We start from the raw sequence: 24,330 nt of genomic DNA, 5'->3' as shown, positions 1-24,330 counted from the left end.
CCTCTCGCCCGTGGCACCACTGTAGTGAATGCCATCCTGTGCAAAAGGGTGGGAGCCAGACTTGTATACTTCCCGGTTTACTTCCATTACGCCGTACCCAAGTGGTCGGCTCAGACCCCTAATGACCCGGTTAGCCTCAACCACACTCCGTTCCATCCCGCTAGCCTGGCCCTGGACCTCTGGGATTGTGCATATGGTCACATGCACATTCGCAGAGGCTTCTCTGAGTTTACGCAACCCAACCTCTAACTGTGTTTAGGTTCTGGCTCCTTCCCTTCAGCATATCGTTGAGACCAGCATGGATAACGACCAGATTTTCGTGCTCCATGTTGTCCTATACCACCTTCTGAGCTTTGCCATTGCGTCAACCATGCACTTCCCTGACTGGGCCTCCACCCTCACCCGCCCGTCTGCCTTCACTTTTGTAAGGACGCCCTCCTCAACCCTCGCTACGTTGGAGTCCCCCACCACCAGGACCCTTCGCTCTACACGTTTGCCTCCCGCCTGCGATTGCCGTCCTCCAGTTATCGCTAGCTGGTTCTCCACCTGCCGTGCGCCACTGACACGCGACGACGGGCTCCCTGCCGTTCGTCCCTTCCCACCCGAAGCCTGCCGCGGCGCTATCTCGCTGTAGCTTTGTGGAACCGCCGTGTTGCCGCCGGCTCTCGCCTGCTGTTCTACGGCCCCTAGGTGTCCCTCCCTGCTCTCATAGCACGCCTCTGCCTGAGTTTCCGCACTGTGCCCGCCGCCCGCCTGACGCAACTCTGACCCAGGATTACGCGCCGCCTGTGCCATTAGCACCTCCACCCGCTCTTCCAGCACGGCTCGCTTTTCCCGTTCATCTTGTAGCTCGCCAGCTATTCCCTTTACCAGGATGGCCTCGGCCCCCTCCCTGTCAAGCAACTCGCCGATCCGAGTTTCGAGCTCAATCTGCCGCTCTCGCTCCACATTCAGCTCCCCTTTGAGCTCCTCCACACTAGCTGCCCATTCCCCTTCCATCCGCCGTACAGCCCCCTTAAATCCTTCACACGACCTGCACGCGAAGTTAGCCTCCTCAGCGTCGGCTAAACTTGCGAAGTGCGTCTCGTCCAAATACCACCGTTTGCACTCCTCGCACTGCACCAGCTCGCCATCACCCCTGTCCTTCCTAGCCTGCCGCACCATCGTCCGCCCGACCACCTAACGAGAAAGCCCACCAAAATCCCCACGGTAAGACGTACGGCAATCTCGCTATCCGGCTACCTCCGCTAGCTTCCCTAACACGGTTTAAAACTGCCGCTTTACGGTGCTTTCACCATGAAACACGTGCGCCACGACCCGCTTCCAAAAAATACAACTATTCGTTACCTACTAACGTCCTACGAAAATAACCAAGAAACTAAGAAAGCATGAAAAACAATATATATAGATAGCTCGGTTAACCTAACACTTCTATCAACCAAATAAAAATAATCAAAAATTGAACTTATTCTTTGGTATGCTGCTCCTGCTGCACTGAGATCCACTCGGCCACGACCGTCCCGTTCGGCTTCACTCGGGAGAGTGCAGTAGCATCGTATATAGTGTCACCTAGTGTCAGGTTAGTGAATTGTGAAGTGCAGAGACTTGCACAGTAACCAAAGAGTGGGTGCTGCCAGCGTGTTGAAAAAAAAAAAAAACTTTTTTTTTTTCCTTCGGCAACATCCAACTGGAAAAGGATTGAGAGTGCCAGCTTGGCGGGCTAGGCCAGCTGCACCAAGTGGCGGGATCAGGTTTGAATGAAGGGAGGGGGAAAGGTCAGCCCGCGGCTGCAAGATCGCCGGGTCGAGGGATGCAGGCCCGCCTCGCGCAAGCAAGCACACGTGCGCTCACTCTCCCCTCGCAGTCACCGTGACTTCGAGCGCGCCAAGCGAGACGCCGCTGCTTCGCATTCCGTCGCGGCGGAGAAAGTGCTTTCGGTTGCTGCTCGCGCAAAAACGACAAAATTTAGGACAAAATCTCTAGGTTGTCGGCGGGGAAAATGCGTTATTTCTAGGGGGTCTCCCGCTGCCACTTCGTTACGTAGAGGTCTCAAATACATGTGCTTCTATGGAGTACCGGCGGGGAATAGAAAAACTTCGTTTTTCTTTCTATCCATATCCAGGAATTCGTTATAAGGAGGTTTAACTGTACTCGTAACCAACTAGACCTCCTTAGCTCCTTGAGCACAGATAGAGATAATGCGCAGTCGTAATATGATGGCGATACGGTGCCATTGTTGACAAAAAATCAAGAACATCTAACTACGCACCACTTCAAATGAACCTAGTGTTTCGACTGAGAAATGCCGTTGACAGCGCGTAAAGTTGTCATTTTCAGCGCTAGCTGCGCCGTTATACCGACGATATCGGTTTTTAGCTACGATCAGAGCAGCATGCATCGCTGTAGCCATCTTTAGCTCAGCACCCGATTTTCTAAGTAATGCTTCTATACGCTTGATAAACTATCGGATAACGATAACTTTTTCACCTGTTTGACTGACCCGCAGGCAGACCAGTCAGTGACAGTGTGTCCAAGCAACGACAAATGTCGTAGAGCTAAATCTGGCAGAAACAAAAAATGGCTGCCAAAACGAACACCAGTTCCTTTGTGAATAAAAGCGTATCCTTGCCTTTCTTGGCTCGTCATCGTCGCGCCCAGAGTGAACTGAAACCTAGAAATCAGCTGCATGAATGGTATGACATTGCTGGTCGACAAAGCGGACACAAAGCTTCGCACGCCTGACAGTTGAAACCGCGTAGAAAAACACGGGCACCAGGCATGCCGCCGATGCCGCCGTCTCGTCCGTCGAACCGAAAGCTGCTAGCAGACGGCGCGCCCCACAATTCCCTGCGATTGCTCGTTTTACGGGTCACCTATATCAAGGCTAGCAAATCTAGTGAAAGCAGGGTATATCGTATCGTCAAAGAAAGCTACATAAGCATCTTTGCTTAGCCACTGGATTCTGTGTTCATTTTTTTTTTGTTCCTAGCACTTTTTTTTCACTTCTATCTTTTCATCATGGCCCTGCTATCTCCTGAAGAGATGAAGCACATGCTAGCTGAAAGTAATCGTTCCCTGGTTCATTTTAACACATGAAGCCCTCGCAAAAATTCAGATAATATCTAGAAATTTACAAGTTCACTTGCTCATTCCTTTGATATTGTTTTCATCTCTGAAACTTCGCTCTGCACGTACGACGGCAACATTTTCGGCCTGTGATCGAACGAAGCTGAGTACTGTCACTGTTCATCAGGTAGTTATGGTGGCTCAGCAATCTTTATTGCCTCTGATCTACCCTACACCCACCGAAAAGATCTTTCTTTTGACATCATACATTGTGAATCCGTATGGATTGAATTAGATCATTCTTTTTTTTAAATGATAATAACAACGTTATCCTGGGGTGTGTTTACCATTCTCCTTCCTCGAACACAAAGGATTTCATTTCTTGCCTGGACACCATTTTGCATAAGTTATCATCAGAAAGCAACCGTGTTCTATTAGTTGGAGACATCAACATTAACTTACTGAATATCAAAAATACCGCTTACACGGAATATTCCAATTGTTTCAGTGGCTATGGTTTTGAATTTCTCATCTCATCTCCCACTAGATGTCCTCTTTTTGGTGGTGCTTCTTTGCTGGATCATGCACTTTGTAATTTCTCGCCCTCTCCCTATGCTGGAGTAATAGATGTGAACATTACTGATCACTATCCAATATTTGTTGCATTCAACGTGGTCAAGCGCATTAGAACACTTACTCATGTTACTTCCATATTTGACCAGGAATCATTCTTTAATTCGATAACTACAACTGATTGGTCTAGTGTCACTCACTTTATACTAAAGATGATTGCTCCTCACCTAATTTTGACGAAGTTCCCAATCTATGAATGACATTTAAATAAATGAACAGGGTGCATTAAATCTCATATTGAACATCGATAGCAAAAAGAGTCCAGATAACATTTCTAATGAGTTTCTGTACAGATATGCAGAGTGGACCGCTAAATACTTTACAGTTATGTATCAGACTTCAATTTCTACTGGCTGCTTCCCATCTGCTTGGAAGTGTGCGAAAATTGTTCCGATTCGCATAAGTGGTAATAAGTTGGATGTTAATAACTATAGACCTATTTCATTAATTAGTAAATGTGCCAAATTACTAGAGCATATTGTCTCCAAACAATTATCCATATACCTCGCTGATTTCAATATCCTAGATCGCTGCCAACATGGTTTCCGTAAGCAGCACTCGACAATAACTCAGTTGGTTGAATTAACACATAATCTCGCAAGTGCCTTGAACGAACGCAAACAAGTAGACATAATATTCCTTGACTCCTGTAAAGCCTTCGATAAAGTTTTCCGCTCTAAATTGCTCCTAAAGATTGATAAAATTTTCAAAAATTCAATGATCACTAAATGGTCTTCATCCTATCTCTCCAATAGAGAATAGTATGTTGTGCTTGAAAACTGCCGCTCTGATCCCTCAGGGGTACTATCTGGTGTACACCAGGGTAGCGTTTTGGGTCCGCTCCTTTTTAAAATTTTCATTAATGATATGCCTAATAATATCACAGTACCCATTCACCTGTTCGCAGACGATTGTGTCTTGTATGACAAAGTAGAAAATCCCGATGATAAGACTCTTCTTGAATTAAACTTGTAAAAGACTAAAACCTGGTGCGACACATGGCAAATGGTATTAAACACAGAAAAAACTGTTGTCATGACGGTTATGAGAAAAAAGAAACCTCTGTTTCATACATACTCCATTGACAACACTTCTTTAACAAAGGTTTCCGCTCATAAATATCTTGGTGTTACTATTGCGTCCGACTAAAGATGGAATGTTCATATCGATGACGTGTGTACCAAGTCATGCAATGCACTATGGTCATGAAGAAGACGCCATTCACAGCGCAACTCCTGAAATAAAAATTCTGGCATACAAAACGTTAATTAGACCAATCTTGGAGTACGGCAAAATAATATGGGACCCTTACACGGTAACAAATAAATCTAAACTTCATAAAATTCAACGCCTCGCTTTAAGGTTTTTTTATAATAATCACCGGCGCCATGACTCCCCGTCAGAACTTAACAAAATTGCCAATCTACCCTCTCTAGAATCTAGAACTTCGCTCAAAAGACTGAAATTTCTATTTCTTTTCATTCACGATCTTGTTAGCATAAATAAAAACGAATAGTTTATCATCCAACCAGACACCTATTTTAGACACAGTATGTACATTCCCCCTCGCTCTGTCTTTATTGATTCTTTTAAATTTAGGTTTTTCCCTAGGGCTCTCAATGAATGAAACGGGCTACTAGACACTATAGTGAAACTATCATCACTAGGTGAATTTCAGGAAAAAGTTATATCTACATATTTTACATAATTTGTCCCCTTTGACCTTAATTTGGTCATGAGTATACCTCTATAGTGCGTTTTCCAGAAAGTGTTCGTCCGTTAGAATATTTGCTCAACTATGAAGACAGTAATACAAGTGCAATGTTCCGATCCCTACCGCATGTTACTTTTGCCAAGTAACATGATGATGTTCCACTACCTGCCAAGGAATGTACCACTTTGTATGTTCTTTCTGTACTTTCAATTCCTGTAATGACCCATTGTGGGTTGACAATATAAATAAATAAATAAATAAATAAACAAACATCGTTATGTGATGCAGATCAGGCCTTCAATAAGTTTTCTTCTCTTTTTCTCAAAGCCGTGCACGAGAGTACAACAACAATAAAATGTAAAAAGAGATAGAAATATCCCCAGAATTCGTGGTTATTGAAGGGATTGCTAAAAAGTATGAGGAAGAAAGATAACCTATACAGAAAAGTTAAAAAGCAATCATTTAACGCTGTTTTAGCTTCGCGCTATAAGAAATATTCCAACACTCTTTCATGCCTGCTAAAGACTGCTCAGAAAAAATATTACGAAACTGAATTATCTAATGACACAAACAGTCATAAGAAACAATGGCAGCTCTTGAACTATTTCTTCAATCGATCACCACATAGCTCACCTTTACAGAAAGTAATATATGATGACATTACACATGACAGCCCTGACAGTGTTGCCGACGCATTTAGTAACTACTTTTTTGAAATTTTCAGTTAATAACATAACACTTCACATTGTAACCTAAATCGTTCTGACCACTCCTTTCTTTTTCCCACGACACCTGATGTGTCTACTGCAATCATAAATCTTAAGGAGAACAGCCCCGGTATCAATAAAATTTCAGCACGGCACATAAAACTTGTACTTGATGTTATTTGTGAACCACTTTCTATAATTATAAATCTTGCGTTCAAGGATAGCATTTTTCCTAACTCTCTGAAAGTAGCTAAAGTTCTTCCGGTATATAAAAAGGGTGATAGACTGTCAGTTTCTAGCCACCGTCCCATCTGTATTCTTTCGTCCCTTAGTAAAGTTATCAAAAATTCGCCTGCAAAAATTTAATCTGCTGAAGTCATTCAATTTGGTTTTCGTGAGGGAAGTTCCAGTAACTTTGCCCTGCTTTCCCTAACTGATTATATCAAGTGCTCTATTGATTCAGGATGCATAGTTGGCTCGGTTTTTCTGGACACACGGTATACATATCGGGCTCTTTCTCCGCTACTACTAAAATAATTAACCAAGGGGTATGTGTCTCAAGGCTCATTACTCTGTCCATTACTTTTTCTTTTTTTGCTTTACATCAATGATCTTCCCAACGGCATACACATGGTTCACTGCGTTTTATATGCAGACGATACAACTATTTCCTTTGGTGATACATGTAATAATTCTGTCGCTACCAAATTAAATGATGTTCTGTGTAGCGTGTCCAAGTGGTGCCACGAAAATTATTAATTCAAATAAATCTAAATTTCTTATTTAACGTAAGTTAACCTCATTACAAGGCATCAGAATTGACTCGCATTGCATAAGTGTCAGTGATAGTGTATCATTCCTTGGCGTTCACCTCGATACTAACCTTAAGTTTGTTAACCATATTGCTCGCATTAGAAAGATGGCAGCATTCAGAATTTGTGCATTGCTTCAAGCACGCTCATATATCTCTCATCAGACCCTGCTTTGTCATTACCTCGCTTTTATTCATTCTCACATCACTTATAGCATCGTATCATGGGGAAATATTTATTAGTGTCATCGTTCATCCCTTCAGCATTTACAAAATCGGGCAATTCGGATTATGTTTTACTGTCCTCGCGATGGCAGTGCCACTGCTCTTCTTCACTGCAACAACATATTAACTGTTAATAACTTGTTTCGGTTTAGTCTAATTTTCTTATATAAACGATTAAAAAAATCAACTAGCTATCAATTTCATTGATTCCGACTTTTTAGTAAATTCCAACTGTACTAGGTTTGCTGCTAAGAATTATTTTTTGTTATCTAAGATTTCTACCAATTAGGGTAAATCATCTTCATCCTTCTGTCCGATCATGATGTGAAATCATTTACCCATGTCTGTTAAATCCAAAGTTTTTTAATTTCATTCAAAAATTCATTAAAAGATTATTTGTGGAATTTTTGATGCTCATGCTTGTTAAGTTATACTAGATTTATGTTTTTATATACAGTATTTATTTCTCAATTTCTTAGTTTTTTTGTTTTCATGCATTTTGATGTTTTCTATTCCTTTATGCTTACTGTTATTTTTTACTTGATATATTTGTTTCATTGGTTCGCACTGCTGCTAATACTTGTATTATTTGGAATCTTCACCAAGGGTCCCATTGCAGTCTTGTACTTTGGGACTACTACTATACTATATATTTTATATGCTGTAATTATCCTACAACGTAATAATGATAATAAACTGATTTGATTTGACTTTGTTCATGGACCCGCAGGTTTGGATCTCAGAAGCAAGGATGCTGTACGGCTAGCACATGCTTTTGTCACCAGTACAATTCTCTACTCGGTACCCTACCTCCATTTGCACAAACACGAGGAGGAGAAAATAGAGGTCATCATGCGCAAAAAGATCAAGCGAGCTCTTGACATGCTAGTGGCGCCCTTGGCGCGGGAGTGCCTTTGATTCTGGCGCCAGCCCAGGAACAGGTGTTTGTGCAGTGTTGGGTGCCACCTTTTGCTTTTTAAAAGAAACAGGACTTATTCAAAAACTATAGCATGTGTGAACTGATGCATTCCTTCTTCTCTTCTTTTCTAATCTTTTCTGCCCTCACCCCATCTCCCTGTGCGGAGTAGCCAACCGGACACTTAATCTGGTTAACCTCTCTGCCTTTCACCTCTTGTTTTCCTCCTCCTCTGCTAACTTACGGCAACGTGGTGTTTTCATGCGCGCACAGTGCTCGGTGCCTTCTGGCGCCTCTCTCTACAAGGGACGGTACCAAAGGTGCGAAACTAAGCAACTATCGACCTAAGAAAAGCCAACGTCTTTGTACATGTGCTGTATTACTATTCCACAAAAGCACTGCATTGCCAGAAAAAAGTTTTCGCAAAATGGTTTTAATAGGTCACGTGAACCGCAACATTGAAAATATAAAATCCCTTTCTTTCATAATGCGAACTAGACCTCAGATTTAATACCCACCAATACAACTGTAGTTGTAAATACGTATTCGCAAGAGAGATACCAAATTTGAAGTTTGAAATTTGAAGGATATGCATCACAATTTGGCATACATTATCTCCTACCTTATTTGATAGGCAGTGAATAATCTATGGCAGGCTATAAATATATAAGATAAACATATAAGTACAAATCTTGTGTCACTATCACAATGTATCATAATGCTGAAATTCTATGCATTCTCATAGCCATCAGCAGAGATCGAGCAAGTATTTTTAGCTGCTTTGCCTACAAGCTCCGCCGACATGAACAGTCACGAGCCCATGTGCTAAATTCGCTCAAACTATCCATGCCCAGGTGATCGCAATTTGTGCTGGGGAAAAAAAGAAACAAGGTCAGCGACTTGTTTCACACTTGTAACACGCAATGCAAAGCTCAGGAGAACATGGTTACGGACTTTTTGGTTTGACACAAGTGCCGTATAGCTCAAAATGACTGTGTCCATCACTCAAGCACCATGGCACCTGTGCAATAAAAGCCACAGTGAGCATGCCGAGAAGCAGGCGGTTGTTTAGTCTGTGATATAATGATCAGCCTATGTGGAGCCCAGTGCTGAGTGAAGGGCCTTGCCAGAGATCACCACTTACCTTTAAGCACATTCGAGTTACTAGCTTGAGAATCGGGATCCTCATCCTGCCGAGGCACAATAAAAAGCAGAACACAAGAAATACAGCTCAAAATGCTTGTTTAGGACAAAAAAGAAGCAGTGACAAAAACATGACAAATGTGTCTGTTCATTGGCATTGCATTGCCGTTTGCAAGGGCACTACGTGGAGTTGCCTGGGTAGTGAGTATTGCCAGGAACATAACCTTTTTATTTAAAAAAAAAACACCTGGTTCAGTTTTATGGGGGCAAATGATTGAGGCAGCAGCAGAATCAGCGAGAGCATGACGCAGGAAGGACATTGGTTGCCAATCTGTGAAAGCCACAGAGGTGTGGGCTCAGACTTGGGACCAGACGCAGATCCTCTTGTCCCGATCCGAGCTCGCGATGTAGTCTCCGCTGGGATTCCATGAGCAGGCAATGATAGGTGAACTGGAAAACAGCAGTGTTGACTATAAGGTGCAAACTCCCAGCTAAATATGATACCATACAAAAAAGTATTTCGCTTATGGAAACCCTGGTCTAATCTGCAGAAATGTGGACAAGGCACAGGAAATTGAGTACAATGAGCACAATGAATATGAACAAGGATTTTAGTTCAGCATTGTTCATGTGTGATAAGCATAATTAAGTTGTGTGAACAAAAGCACAATTACTTTTTATGTATCTCCAATGCGCTATTCAACACTATCTGCCTTTCTTGGTGCTCATGGTGATGACGTTGCAATGCAGCTCATCACCGACTGTGAGCTATACATTTCAGTGCTGCTGGCGTGAAAGCAGAAACAGGCAAAAATGACCAATTACTGGAAATAAACAGCTACCAGAGTTTCTCTTTTATTCTTTGACAGGTTTTAGGGTACAACAAAATTCCGGCGAAAAAACATTTTGCGCGTGTCCTGTGAACTTTCTTGCTGTTATTTTATGAGATTACATACTGCACTAAAAAATAAGAAAGAAAACTACTACATATAGATTACTTTAACGACGGCTGTATCTGTAACGGCGACGCCACGGCAGCATCTGTGCCGTCGTACCCGTCCGAGGTGGCAACCAGCAGTGTAGGCATGAGGCAATGCCTCCTCGCACGTGCCATCGACCCATGTAAAACCGGGAAACTAATGGCAAATGCATAAGAAGCCTGCCTTGTGTGCTCGCGTGCAGACACAAAACCCCAAGCTGCATGCGTGAACATGTGCATCCGATATGACATTGACACACACGCACAGGTTGTGGAGATGGGTTTGCACAAGGCTCACCCTACGAGCGACGGTCAGGAAAGGGCACGACGTTCCTGCACTCCGCAACGCACAAAAGCGCTACGACAGGGTTCTGACACGGCGCAGAAAGGTTCCAGAGTCAGACCGCCAAGAGACACGGGTTTATTTACCCAATTAAGATACAGCACAGTGCGACAGTCATGGCATTTATGGGCAAAGGTTCATCACAAGATCGATCGAGTACGCGCGACTGCTGAACTAGGTCTAACTGGGTAGCGGTCCACCAAGCGCGAAAACGAGGAGTCGCAAGAACAAAGCAACCAACTCGTTGCGGGCCTGTGACCATCTGCCGCGGCGATGAAGCGTTCAGCGAAAAAGACGTCGGGTTTGGGAAAGGCCTACCGAGGGCCGCCACTCGGGAGGCCAATCAGGGCGCGTCCCAGTGAAGTTTGCTTGCGCGGTGACTCGACCTCGGGAGGAAGTAGCATGGTTTGCGCGGTAAATTAGCTCCGGCGTGCTAGCCGTGTCCGTCATGTTGCCTTTACGGTGGCGGTTCCCGGAGATTGAGCTAAGCACGACGCACGACCTGGGGGAAAAGGAGCGGGAAGCCACCTCGATCCCCACAGACACTCGCTGACGCAATGCTGGCATGATGAAGAGTGACAGCAGCGGCGAGCGAATCCCCGTCATGCTGCCTCTCACTTCAATGCGCACTAGCCGCGTGAAAACAGCGCACAAGAAGCCATCTCGGCTTCAAGGAAAAGATCCTGATGCGTACCGTACCTTCGGAACGCACTCACCTGCAACAACTCTTGACCAGCGAAGAACTTGGTGATAGATGCCCCTGATGTGGCAGCTCTTGGGCGAAGATAACGTCAACACCCACAGCGCTCTGCTCAAAGAACTTTTCCTGCAGCACCTTCCCCAACCTGTTCACCTCATCCTTGCCGCTGCTGATGACATGACATTAGACTGCCTGGCTGAGCTCGCCGATAAAATCCACGAGGCTGCTGCTCCTTCGGTTTTTGTCGTCGCGACTACGCCCGAGTCCTCAGCAGTCACCCAGCTCGAAGCACGCATTGACGATCTCACAGCTGCCATTGCTTCCCTTCATGAGCTCAGACGACACCAGCGCTCTTTAAGTCCACGTGCTTCGTCGTTTTCTCATGACACATGGGCAAGGACCCCTCAGTTCCAGCGAACCCGCTGGTATCACTTGCATTTTGTACATCGCACTAGAAAGTGCACGCCACCTTGTACCTGGTCGGGAAACGACAGGAGGGATCACTGACGGCCGCACGTGACCCCTCCTCTCGAGCTGGCCGCCTGTTCACAATTACGGACAAGATTGCGGGCATACGTTTCTTTATAGACACGGGCGTCCAAGATAGTGTAGTGCCCCCACCTTGAAATGACCGCCATTTGAAGCCTCGCAGACAGCCTTTCCGCGACGCGAACGTCTCTACCACAGCGACATACGGGATTCGTTCACTTACCGTTGACCTCAGATTATGCCGCACGTTTCGCTGGATTTTCGTCATCGCTGACGTTGTTCCTCCTATCATCGGTTCGGATTTCCTGTTCTTCTACAACCTTGATGTAAGCATGCGGCACCAACAGCTCACTGATGGCACTACTTGTCTGTCGATCGTTGGGCTTCTATAGCGAGTTGATTGCCCCAGTGGCATTCACACACTTGTGCCGTCAATTGAGTCCTTACTAGAGAACTTTGGCCGAGTGCCCAGAGGTCACAAAACCTTGCAATTTGAACAAACCTTCTAATCACGCGGATACTCACCACATCATCACATGTGCCCACCTCGCCCCCCATTTCTTCCCTGCTGCTTCTTCAGCGAGCATCTCGCCGTCGCTAAAAGGGAGATTGAACAGATGCTGCAACTCAGCATTATTTGGTCTTCAACCAGTGTATGGGCTTCGCCCAGCCATTTCGCACTAAAGAAGGCTCTGAATGACTGGCGTCCATGTGGAGACTACGGTGCTCTCAATGCTGAAATCATACATGACAGCCACCCACTTCCCCATATTCAAGATTTCACATCTAATCTGAATGGGTGCAACATCTTCAGCAAAGTGGATCTGGTTAAAGCACACCACCCAGATACCATTTGAACCCAACAACATTCCCAAAATGCCATCACGATGCTCCTCGGCTTATTCGAGTTTGTGCGCATGCCTTTTGGATTGCACAACGCCGGACAAATATTCCAGCGCTTTATCCTTGAGGTGACAAGGTTTGCCTGCAGTCTTCACATACATTGATGACATATTAATCACTAACGCCACTCCGAGAGACCATGAGCATCACTTGCGTCTGCAGAAGTATGGCCTCGTCATGAACTTACAGAAATGCATTTTTGGAACTTCCAACCTAGATTTACTGGGCGATCACATTTTGGCACTCGGCATCCTTCCGTTGTCATCCCACATTGAGGTTGTCCGTAATTTCCCAGTGCCCACGACTCTTCTCCAGCTTCGCGAGTTCTTGGGCCTCATCAATTTTTTCACGCCGTTTTATTCCACACTGCATGGCCTTACTGCAGCGGATCAGCGACCTATTGAAAGCACCACGAAGCCCGTCTTCAACAATACTGTATAGTCGTCTTAGGCTCAGTCTGCCTTTTTGGCTGCAAAGCAGGCAGTCGTTGAGGCAACTCTGCTGGTACATCCCCGTTCTGACACACCAACTAGAGTAATGGTAGATGCCTCCAGTGTGGCCATCGGAGCGGTGTTGCAACAATAGATTGGCTCTAAATGGTGCCCCTTTGGTTATATCTCTCAGAAGCTGCAATCTGCCGAGACCCGCTACAGTGTCCTGGGTGGTGAGCTGTTGGCCACCTATGCTGCCATTCAAGACTTTCACCACTTGCTCGAAGGGCACGAGTTCCACGTGATGACTGACAATAAGCCTCTGACTTATGTGTTCATCACGAACTCCTCAAAGTACGTAGCGTAGGAAATACAGCATCTAGTAAACATCTTCACCATGGACATACGGCATGTCAAGGAAGCCGACAACACAGCAGCCGATGCTCTCTCCCGTGTTGTGGCAATCGGCTCCACTTCTACTGCTATCGACTGGCATGCGCTATTGAAGGCACAGCGCAACGACCCTCAACGAAAGGCGTTGCGGCAACACCCCTCCTCCCTTCGCCATGAGCTAGTTCCCCATCCATCTGCGCCATGCTCTCTGTCTGTGGTGCGATAGGTCTAGGCACATTCCGCGCCCTTTTGCTCCTGGAACGTTTCGGCGGGCCATTTTTCACTCTCTGCACGACATTGCTCATCCTGCCATACAGGTCACTCAACACCTCATCACACAATGCTGTGTGAGCAGCGAAACATCTGATAACTGTACTGGCAGCCATTCAGAGCTGTTCCTGAGGTTGCTATGGAGATTTAAGGCCTTCATCATTGTTACATTTTCTCGGCTGTTATGCTTCTTTTCCGCACTCCCTTGAAAAACGTATCAACCAGGATCTACTGTATTAAAGGAGCCCTGAACCACTTTTTATCGAAGTGTAGAAAGACATTTGAAGTGAAAACAGGCTATTTCAGAAATACTTTGCTGCAAAAAGTACTTCAATGCGTTCAGCAGAAGCGGAGTTATTGGTAATCAAACACTACCTCCGCTGTGCTCCCCTTTCTCCTTCAATGCCTTGCACTACGAAGGCTATGGCAGAGTGGGGAGGGGCCACAGCGCTCCGCCTTCGAAATGTCACCGTGGCGCGCAGTTCAAATTTCATTTCGGATGTTAACGTAGATACCAGTACTTTTGATTTTGGTGCTTACGACACACTAAACGTAAGCCAAACACAATTGTCCACAGCGAGTCAACGTAGACGTGGCCACGGCTTCCGATTTTCATGCCTACGACGTGCTAAACATAAGCTAAACGCGATGGTCCACAGCGAGCAGCCAGTAGACTCGTGGCGGCACCCCGCGGCGGCCGTGGTGTAGCCAACCGCAGCGACCAATAGCAGCCACTTACTGGAATGTGCTTTATTACGTAATAAAGCACACAGAAGAGAGTGAGGATCATGGCCTCTGTTGAAACGAGGGTGTTTCAGAGAAAGGTGACTTCGCGCTCCGCTTGCAAGCTCCACGCACCGCGTACGACAGCAAAACTTGGCTGAGATTTTCACAGCAGCGTATGCTACCCGCAGACTATGTTATTTCACAAAACCTGATGGGTGGTTCAAGGCCCCTTTAAATACTGCGTTCCCCTGCTGTGACATATATGAATTGTGACAAACATGCTAGTCAGAAGGCACACGAAGGGGGGCATTGTTTCAGGGAACTATCACTCCCCACTTGACTGCCCTCCACACTGCTTGGAGTATGCCACTGTATGACAAAGGACATCTATGAATAGGAATAGAAAAATCGACACCAATCTCAGTGTCAACAGCGTTTCACAGTAAAAGCACACCATGTGGCACTAAAGTGAGTGTTGTTCAAATAAAATAAAATAAACACTGTCACACCAATAAGAATTAATAGGTGACACACAAGAGTAATCCAATATGGAAAATCAGCAAGATGGAGAAAGTTTCATGAAAAAAAAATGTCATCCACCTGACAATAGCACAAAGGTACAAAGAAAATGGGTTTTCTTCATAGCTTCATCCCACTGTTGGGTGGATTAATTAAGTGTCATCCACACTTCAAAACCTGAGACTAGCTGGCCCAAAGTTCAGCCTGCACTGACTCACCTCATCTCCTTCAGTTTTTTCTCCAGCTTAGCTGTCTGTGTGTTCCATATGAAGAGTGTTCCATCGTGGGAGCCCACAGCCACGTAGCTTGCATCAGGACTGAACTTTGCCCGTGTCCAATCACAGGCTACTTTGAAGTTGTCATCCCTGCAGTTAACACAGATGGGGGATACAATAACTGGGAAAACACAAAGGATTTCTGCTGGGTAATGAATGAAAAGATGCAGCTTCTCACCCTAGCCAAGTGTGTTGAGAACCAGAGCATTTTATTGAGAAACACAGAGGCTGATTTCCAGGCCTGTGTAGGATAAGTTGAGAGCGAGAGGCCTATGGGCAAGGGTGAGGTCAACATTGATGAATCCTTTTAGAAGGAAAATGCCAAACTTAATGTTAAAGGGCCCTTCACCAGGCCACATAGCAAATTTTGTTTATACACTGGAAGTTGTTACGTGCCATCTGTTACAGTTCACAGTGGGGTTTGCCAGAACAGTTATCAGAGGGCTGGTCTTTGTCACCACATTTTGCGCAGGTGAGTTGACCTCAGCAGCTTTGCGAGCTGTGGCCGTACTTCTGGCACTTGAAACACCGACGAGGGTCCTCAGCGTTAGCAGGCACTGGCAAGCCACGCTTGTCGTCTCGGAGGCCAGGGGGTGAACCTCTCGGCAGCACTATGGGGCTCTTGCCTTGCCCAGGGGGCGCTGCAAAAATGGTGCTAAAAAGCGCCCTCAATCCGAAACTGGGTAGTACCAAGCTCGGTCGTCTGCTTCGGGAAGCACGTTTACAATATGGACCCGCCACTTTCGGTTGTGTTGTACCACGGCTTGCAGCGAATATCGGGCGCCGAAGATTTTTCCATGGATGGCATGCTGCGTAAAGGCAAGAAATTATGCCACGCCGAATACGTGTACGCCATTCAAGAAATAAGCGGCGAGTTTTAGCGCAGTGTCAATCGCAAGTGAAGCGAGTCACGCACGTGTGAAGTTGAAATTCAGGTAAGGTTTGCACGCTGCTAGATTCAGGCGCACAAACGCGAGGAAATGCTTTCTATAAATGAATTCACAGCAGAGATAAGCAGACATGTGTACCGAACTGCTCGAGCGCACGACGGTACGCGCCGCGACGGCAGCGGTCTTTCAGCATGCCGCGGTGTACGAACTGCTCCAGCGCATGATCGAACGCGCCGCGACGGCAGCGGTCTTTCGACATGCCGTGAAACGGCAGGCCTCCTGCAATCTTTCTTGACTGCATGCCGCTAGACAAGTAATTATGCCTGCGCTGTAGTAGCGGCCATCTGTCCCTCTAGCAATTCATAAATAACTGATGCAATGCATATAAGCTCCCAGTAACGTACGTACGTGCGAATCACGCTGCAGCGCGAGCTCGTGCGCTGCTCGCTTGATGTAGCTTTTAATGACAGCGCTCGAACAACGATGTGCTGTAATCAATACTACCTTGCTGTGCTGCCTCAATGTGTTGGCTTGAGGTCAAGGATGAGCACATTCAACTCTCTAACCTGTGCTGCTGGTAGTGGGGTAGTGAAATGTCACCGAATGAGTCCGACCATTTGTGGTCATTTGCACACACCTGGTCACTTCACCACTTCGCACCAGTCGAATTGTTAATTGTCGCTGTGGCCGGGTCTCGAATCGTGAATCACCAGCCATGCCTGCTGCTATGTCGGTCTTCCATTTCGCTTACCCAGCGCGACGAACTGCAGTTATCCAGCGCGCCTGACGCTCCACTTCGTGAGGCCTTGAAGGAAAACGGTAGAATCTGATGTTAGGATTCAGGCCTTCTTGTTCATGGCAGCCCACGACGCAGCAGTAACGACGGTGACGCTTTTTCGAGGCTGAGCTAGGTCTCTCCGGATCGGAGTCACCGATGTCTTCTGCTTCCAGCATTACGTCCCACGGCGCACGGAGAGTCCGTTTTCGTATAACTATAGGCTGCGGCCAGCTCGCAGCCTGGTAGCCATGGTCAGTGAGGAGCCTTTTCGCACTCGAAACAGGGCAGAAAAAAGTGCGAATCGACGCAAAACGCGGGCTCGAAACATGCTTCGCCACAGCCAGGGCTCAATACTATCCAAGCTGGTACTACCCGGATGACGCTTTTCGCCGCCACCAGGCGCCGCTACTATACCTCAAACTCCAGCGCAAGACGCCCATTAGATGGCGCAGCGTGTTTAGAAAGAAAAGCACGAGAGAGGAGCCACGTGACGCAGTTTCTCAGCGTTCGCACATAAAGTACCGTATTTACACGATTGTAAGTCGACTCGAATGTAGGTCGACCCCCCCAAAATTGCGTGTCTCAAAAAAAAAAAAAAAAAATTGTGTGGGGGAGAAAACCCACGCGAGTGCATTTCACACAAGGGAAATTTATTGATGGGGTTGCTAAGACTACTCATCGTCACTAGAGTTGACCTCACTGGTACTGCTGCCGTCATAGCTGCTGCGGTCCCACAACACGTCATCAAAAGTGAGTCCACACTTCGCGAACTACCGCACCACGACATCGCGCGGTACAGCCCCCCACGCAGAGAGGACCCACCCGCACACAGTAGCCAGAGAGGCCAAATTTTCTCGCGCTGAAGCCGCCACTGCCGCACCACACGTTCACTGACTCCAGACTTGCGTCCCGCTGCGCAGTTGTTAGTTTCCTCAACATGGAGGATAGCAGCCCGTTTGAATGCTGCTGAGAACGAGCGCCGAAAGTTCTTGGCACTCATGACAGGCGCGACGATTCAGCACAACAGCAGAAGTGACAGATGCGCGCGGCCGTCGAAAACAATCGTATCTCAAAGAAAAGCTCTTCCGCCAGCTACCAATACCCCCTAACGGCGGCTCTTCCGCCAGCTACCAATACCCCCTAACGGCGGCTCTTCTGCCAGCTACCAATACCCCCCAAACGGCGGCTCTTCCGCCATCTACCAATACCCCCCAAACGGCGGCTCTTCCATGATCGATGCTCCCACAAGAGCCGTGCGCTCGTGGTGCGCGCAATCAAAATAAATACAGTAAATTATTACGCTACGCTTTTACCGTAACCATAAAAACGTAGGTGCAAAGTTGTAACCACGCCGTAGCGCCCCCGATTTCTCATTTCTCTTGCCGTTACTAGCGGTACACGGTTCGGTTTCGATTCTAAGTCGACCCCCCAACATTGGATTGCCAAATTTGAAAAAATGGGTCGACCTACAATCGTGTAAATACGGTATGTCGGAGGCGATGCGCAGGCTTCACAATGGCGGCACTAGATGGCACCGAGTGTTCTTACGGAAGCACGAAAGAGGACTCCCACTGCAGTAGACGCCTCATACATAACTCGTTTCAACGATGGCAATACATTGCATCACTACAGTTATTGACGAAATGCATTACCGTCGACAGTCATTGTGAGATGGATTCTGCTGAATTTTTTAGCCTATGCCTGTCACACCCTTGAATTCGACCATGTAATCATAGATTTCACTGAAAGTACCAAATTGCTAACACCAATTACAAGTAAATGACTACACTTTTAGGGCACCATATCTTGATTGCTATCAAATTAAATGTTCATTTATACTGTTAGTTAATGGACACAGACAATAAAAATTCCAAAACTACCCTTGCTGCGCACACATAAGTGGAGTTTGTGCCTGCAAACAATAGATGGTTAGTACAAACGCATGCCGATACTGATGAACTGCATTTTTTTCTTTTTAATTATGAAAATAGTTTGTTGAGTGGAGAGAGCATCATTGGTCAGAATCTGTGGGTCACTAGTTGGTAGTGATGTGTCAATATTCGAAACTGCGAATATTCAATTCAAATCAGTTGGTATGCGATTCGAAAGCTACTTTTACATTAAAAATATTCAAACCCCCGAAAATGCAGAAATTTATTTAGAACATATTTTAACTGTGAAGTTTTTGAGGAATTATGCCGTTTCTTGAACAGTGCTTACTAGCTACTTGGCGTGCTCTCCCAACGACTGTGCCAATGTTCTTGCATAGTCGCGAGCATGCAGCAATGCGTATGAGGCTGAACATGCTGTTGGTCGGTTCCCTACAGTAAGCTTCACTGCACCTTTTGTGCCCTTTCTGCAGTGCTCAGATTTTTTAGCGGTGTGGCGAACACAAGAGGGCATTTTGACGATGCCAGCTGCCAGAGTACATATTCTGCAAGGTACTGACAAAAGCAGCAAAAACTGAATCGGCAAACACCAAGCTAGACAGTGAGGGTAGCGTTACTTAATTGTCAAATCATTGTAAATGAAATATGGGAGGAGCAGAAGTGCACGCACTGGAAGCTCACGAGGACCTGGTTCATGCGCACGTCCAGCAGCTTGATGGTGTCGTCGCGCACGCAGCACAGCAGCTGGCAGCGGTCAGCAGACAGGTCCAGTGAGCTGATCAGGCCACCCAGCACAATCTCGTTGGCGCTGCTCTCTGCCCGTGCGTCCCAGAAACGCAGGCGCTTGTCGAAGTGGCCGCTGATGATGGTGGTGCCCGCACTGTCACTGGCCACCAGGTCATTGCAGGAGGAGCCAGCAAATATGGTGCGGATGCCTGCATCACATAACACAGCACAGCTGTTGTCTGCCCCGCTTTGACAGAGTTCATGTGAGACAGGTTCCACCCCTTTCCAAGAAATTTCTAAACTTCATTTTGAACAATCCATCAATGTTTACATATTATTACTTTTGATCGCATCCTATCACCTCTTCAGCCCTTTTCTTTTAATCTGCTGCAAAGTTCAAAGAAGAGCATTTTGAGTAACTCATTCTCGCACTAGAGCAAAGACACAAGAAGAACATAGGTGAATATTTTTTATCATACAAACTCATTATTATGCAGGATGGTTTCCCCGAACAAAGCTGCCCTTGCTTTACTTTGAAGGATGTATAGAAAAGTGCCCAGTTGCCACATGATGCACTGCTCAGAGCTCACAGCACTGGCGAGCCATGCATTTCGAAGGCCACGAGCAGGCTTCGTGGCGGTGGTACTAGATGGGGCCGAGTGTTCTTAGGGAAGCGCGAAAGAGGAGTCCTGCTGCAGTACGCAATTCATACTTATAACTCGTTTTGATAGTGGCAATACATTGCATCGTTATACTGATTTCATATTAATGCATCACCGTTGACAGTCATTGTGAGAGGAGTTGTGCTGCTTTTATTATTATTGTGTTAACATTATTAGGGTACTTCACGCAATTTCTGGGGGCTATTCATCTATGTTTGTACCCAAACGTTTTCCCGCCTACCTAAGTCATTGGGTAGTCAGTGGTTGAATGGGTAGCGCATCAGGCTGCTGACAAACCAGGTTTGAAGCCAATTGTCAGACCAATTGGGGTCACTAAGTATGTGACGATGTGTACATATGTGTTGGTCTTCAATGAACCTCTGCCACGCTGACATGGGTCACTGTAGATGCGGGACTAGGTATGCACGACCGTTCAATTAAGCTTTTGATGCCGAGTTGGTGCCAGTAGGCGTATGCCACTCTTCAATGACCATTTTTGACACCAACTTGGGTAGCCAGGTATGTGCCACAAAAAAGATCACTTAAATCGCACCCACATCATAAGGGTTCGTACAGGTTTGCAAGGCAAAAATTCAAGGATATTCAAGGGCTTTCCAGGACACAGGTTTTTCGAAGACTCAAAGCGGCATCCAAAGTAGGATTTCCTTACTGTAACATTTCCAAAAATGACTAGTTTTATTGCAGTTATAATAAAAAAATGTATATCACAATTATAATGAAAATGTGTGGTCTTGGTAACTTCTCAAGATCACAACACAAAATGAACGTTTACAACAGTAGATGAGATTTATCCAGTATAGGTTGGGTAAAGTTCACCAAACATATTCAAAACATTCAGCATAGTGTTATTGCACTAATATAAAAATAAGTGAATGTATATCACGATGATGTCAATAATGTCCAGCTTTGATCACTTTGCAAGTTCACAACAATACCGAAAAAAAAAGTTCACGAAAGGGAATGCACAATCCCAACAGCTATTCTGACTTCTCCAGTATTACATAATTACTTGTTTAGCGCAAAAACAACGGACACGTGAAAGACGACAGGACAAGGCACTACTCTCGACTGACATCATTTTATTGCATCCCTCCTTTATATAGAGCAGAAACAAGAAGAACAAGTGCAGTGAGCACCATGCGAGGCAACCACCACAACATCTGATCGCCAGAGTGCACTCATGACACATAATCCAAAAAACCATATTCAGCGCTGTACAAGCTTAAGGAAGGCACACTAATGCACTGCGAACCCAGTGACTGTATGAAAAAGGCTTCTGATAATTCTCGGGCGGTGGTATCCCGGCTCTTTTTCAAAATCGTAGTGTCATGAAACATTGCTTTGCACTTGCACATTTTGCAATGTTGAGCTAAATGGGAACCTGTGCCTGTCAGTATAGATCGCTCGTGTTCTCTAAGGCGCTGGTTAACCGCTCACAATCTAAAGAATGTCGCCACTAGACACAATATCCCAGTAGTGTTTTCTGCTCCTCAGAAATTGTCAATGTTGTGCAGCCGTACTTCAAGAACAAGTAAGAAACCAGATTGTGAAAAGAACCACGCGAAGATTGTAGATTGTATCGTCGGTGTAGTATATAAGATTTCGTTGTCATGTGGCAAAGTGTACGTAGGGCAGTCAGGCCGCTGTGTTAACGAGCGCCTTAGAGAACATGAGCGATCTATACCGACAGGCACAGGTTCCCATTTAGCTCAACATTGCAAAATATGCAAGTGCAAAGCAATGTTTCATGACACTACGGTTTTGAAAAAGAGCCATGATACCACCGCCCAAGAATTATCAGAAGCTTTTTTCATACATCACTGGGTTCGCAGTGCATTAGTGTGCCTTCCTTAAGCTTGTACAGCGCTGAATATGGTTTTTCGGATTATGTGTGATGAGCGCACTCTGGAGATCAGATGTGGTGGTTGCTACGCATGGTGCTCACTGCGCTTGTTCTTCTTGTTTCTGCTCTATATAAAGGAGGGATGCAATAAAATGATGTCAGTTGAGAGTAGCGCCTTGTCCTGTCGTCTTTCACGTGTCTGTTGTTTTTGCGCTAAACAAGTAATTATGGATTCGCACCAACTAGCCCGCCAACGCATAGTGCTGAACTATCTTTCTCCAGTATTAACTTGGGAAGTTTACCAAACATTTCCAAAACAGTCAGTGTATTCTTACTACACATACATTATATTATAGCAAATAGATGTATATTGCAATTATGTAAAACATGTTCGCTTCTCAGGTCCGCAATATTAAAAGTTCACACAATGAACACTCACAACAGCTGCTCAGGCTTCTGCAGTATTAGTTGGATTGGTTCATGAAACATTTCCAAAACATCCAGCATAGTGTTACTGCACTTATATTAACCTAAATAAATGTATACCACAATTATATTTAAAATGCCCTTCTTGATCACTTCTCAAGTCCACAATATTGAAAAAAAGTTCACAACACACAAAAAAATGTGTACGACAGCTACTGAGAGTTTTCTAGTATTAGCTGGGTAATGTTCACCAAACATTTCCTAAATACTCAGCATAGTTTGATTGCGCTTATTTATAATAAATAAATGTACATCGCAACTATATTAAATTGCTCAGTCTTGATCACTGCTCAAGTCCACAACATTGATAAAAAAAAATCATAACAAATGTTCACAACCACTGCTGGGGCTTTTCTAGTATTAGCTTGGTACTATTTACCACAATTATATAACAAACCTCCAGTCCTGAACACTTTTTGTGGTCACAACACAATAGAAATGTTCACAATACACAATAACAAGTTCACAACAGCTGCTGGGACTTTTCTTGTATAAGCTGCATGATGTTTACCAGCTCTTCCACTTTACTTTTTGCAGTCTTCTGCAAGCTGTTGGACTTCACCACAAATGTAATATCATTTGATGCTTCTGCTTTTTCCGAATTGCGGTCAGCTGAAACAGTCAAACCAGCGATCACTGCTTCCAGTTCCCTTTTGCTTATGTTGTCGATCTCATTGTTGATAAGACACCTTTTTTGAGTGCCTAGTGTCATCAAATTTCTCCTGTTTTTGAGCCTCGATGTTGCATTGTAGCAGTTCCTTGCTGCTGACACTGACGTCTTCGGCTCATTCGTGATGGCGACACTCAGAATAGCACTACCTTTTCTACTGCATCACATATGATGCATTGTGATACGCAGGACAAGTCTGAGAGATTCTCTACAGCAACTTGACGGTTTATGCTAAACCCACGCTCGACTGTTGCTTGCCCATGGCTGAGAAAAAGTAGCAATTTGACAACATTCCAAAGCTCGCCATATGAGGAAGTTAAGCCCATAAGCTCATAGAAGAACTCATCCAGCCTATTTAGGCCCTTTTGAAAAATCCGAAGCTGATTCCTTTCCTGTTGCAACAACTCTGTGTATTCAGCTAAAACAGAGTCTCGTTGCTTTTCGTCAAATCTGCGAGCTGCACATGAGCCGTGGGTCTAGGAAGGACAGGCCTCTGACTAGGGTTGACTTCAAAGGGCTTTCGTCGAAAATTTTTTTTGTTGCCACCGCTATCAAAACCTGCTTGCATTCAATTTTGAACTGAAACACATCTTTTGCACTTGCTTTGCAGTCTTTGATAATCTGCTTGCACATGTGGCCTATGTGTACTTTTTCCAGTGGAACATGTTTGTTCACATCTTCAATGTTTAGCCTCAGAAGGCCACTGATACCTGCTGCAGACAAAATTGAGCATTTCATGAACTTCATCAGCAGCTTTCTTACTACTGTCTCCAGGTTGTGGGAATCCTCGGGTCCCATGACCGACGCACGCGCAGCGAACGTCGCGTCAGGTGCATGCGCGCGACGGAGAGTTGGGAGAGGGGAAACTTTCCTTCCGCGGGCAGTGCACGGGAATCACAAGTGCTATCAGCGCCACCTGGGTGGGTCACGTGAGATCTCGCTGACATCGCCCGGGTCTCTTTGGTCCCCAGCAAGCAGCGATAGCGGAAGTCTCCACCACCGCTCCCGTATTCCCACACGTGGTTAGTCAACCACGTTCTTGCCGCGGCAATCGCCGCAGGTCGCCCGTATTCCCCAGTTGGTAAGTCAGAAGCCCTTCTTTACCTAGTGTATTATTCTCTT

The 24,330-nt window shown here is 45.6% G+C and overlaps 1 protein-coding gene across 5 annotated transcripts in view; it reads right to left on the bottom strand.

The window, feature by feature from the left end:
- The window catches only part of LOC119441296 (autophagy-related protein 16-1), a 445,594-nt gene that overhangs the window by 211,328 nt on the left and 209,936 nt on the right, over positions 1-24,330 (bottom strand). For 2 of the 5 annotated variants that reach the window (XM_037705923.2, XM_037705924.2), the window contains 3 exons: positions 19,471-19,735; positions 15,187-15,333; positions 9,406-9,665 (listed from right to left, as the gene is read on the bottom strand). In XM_037705923.2, coding sequence (XP_037561851.1) covers positions 9,572-9,665; positions 15,187-15,333; positions 19,471-19,735 — 506 coding nt within the window. In that variant the 3' untranslated portion in view covers positions 9,406-9,571. Of the gene's footprint in view, positions 1-9,405; positions 9,666-15,186; positions 15,334-19,470; positions 19,736-24,330 lie in introns of those variants that run through there. The other 3 variants (XR_007465397.1, XM_049661133.1, XM_049661132.1) reach the window with 3 other exon arrangements.

The sequence above is a fragment of the Dermacentor silvarum genome, chromosome 2, assembly GCF_013339745.2.
Source record: "Dermacentor silvarum isolate Dsil-2018 chromosome 2, BIME_Dsil_1.4, whole genome shotgun sequence".
Lineage (NCBI taxonomy): Eukaryota > Metazoa > Arthropoda > Arachnida > Ixodida > Ixodidae > Dermacentor > Dermacentor silvarum.
This window is presented reverse-complemented; position numbering and strand designations above follow the sequence as displayed.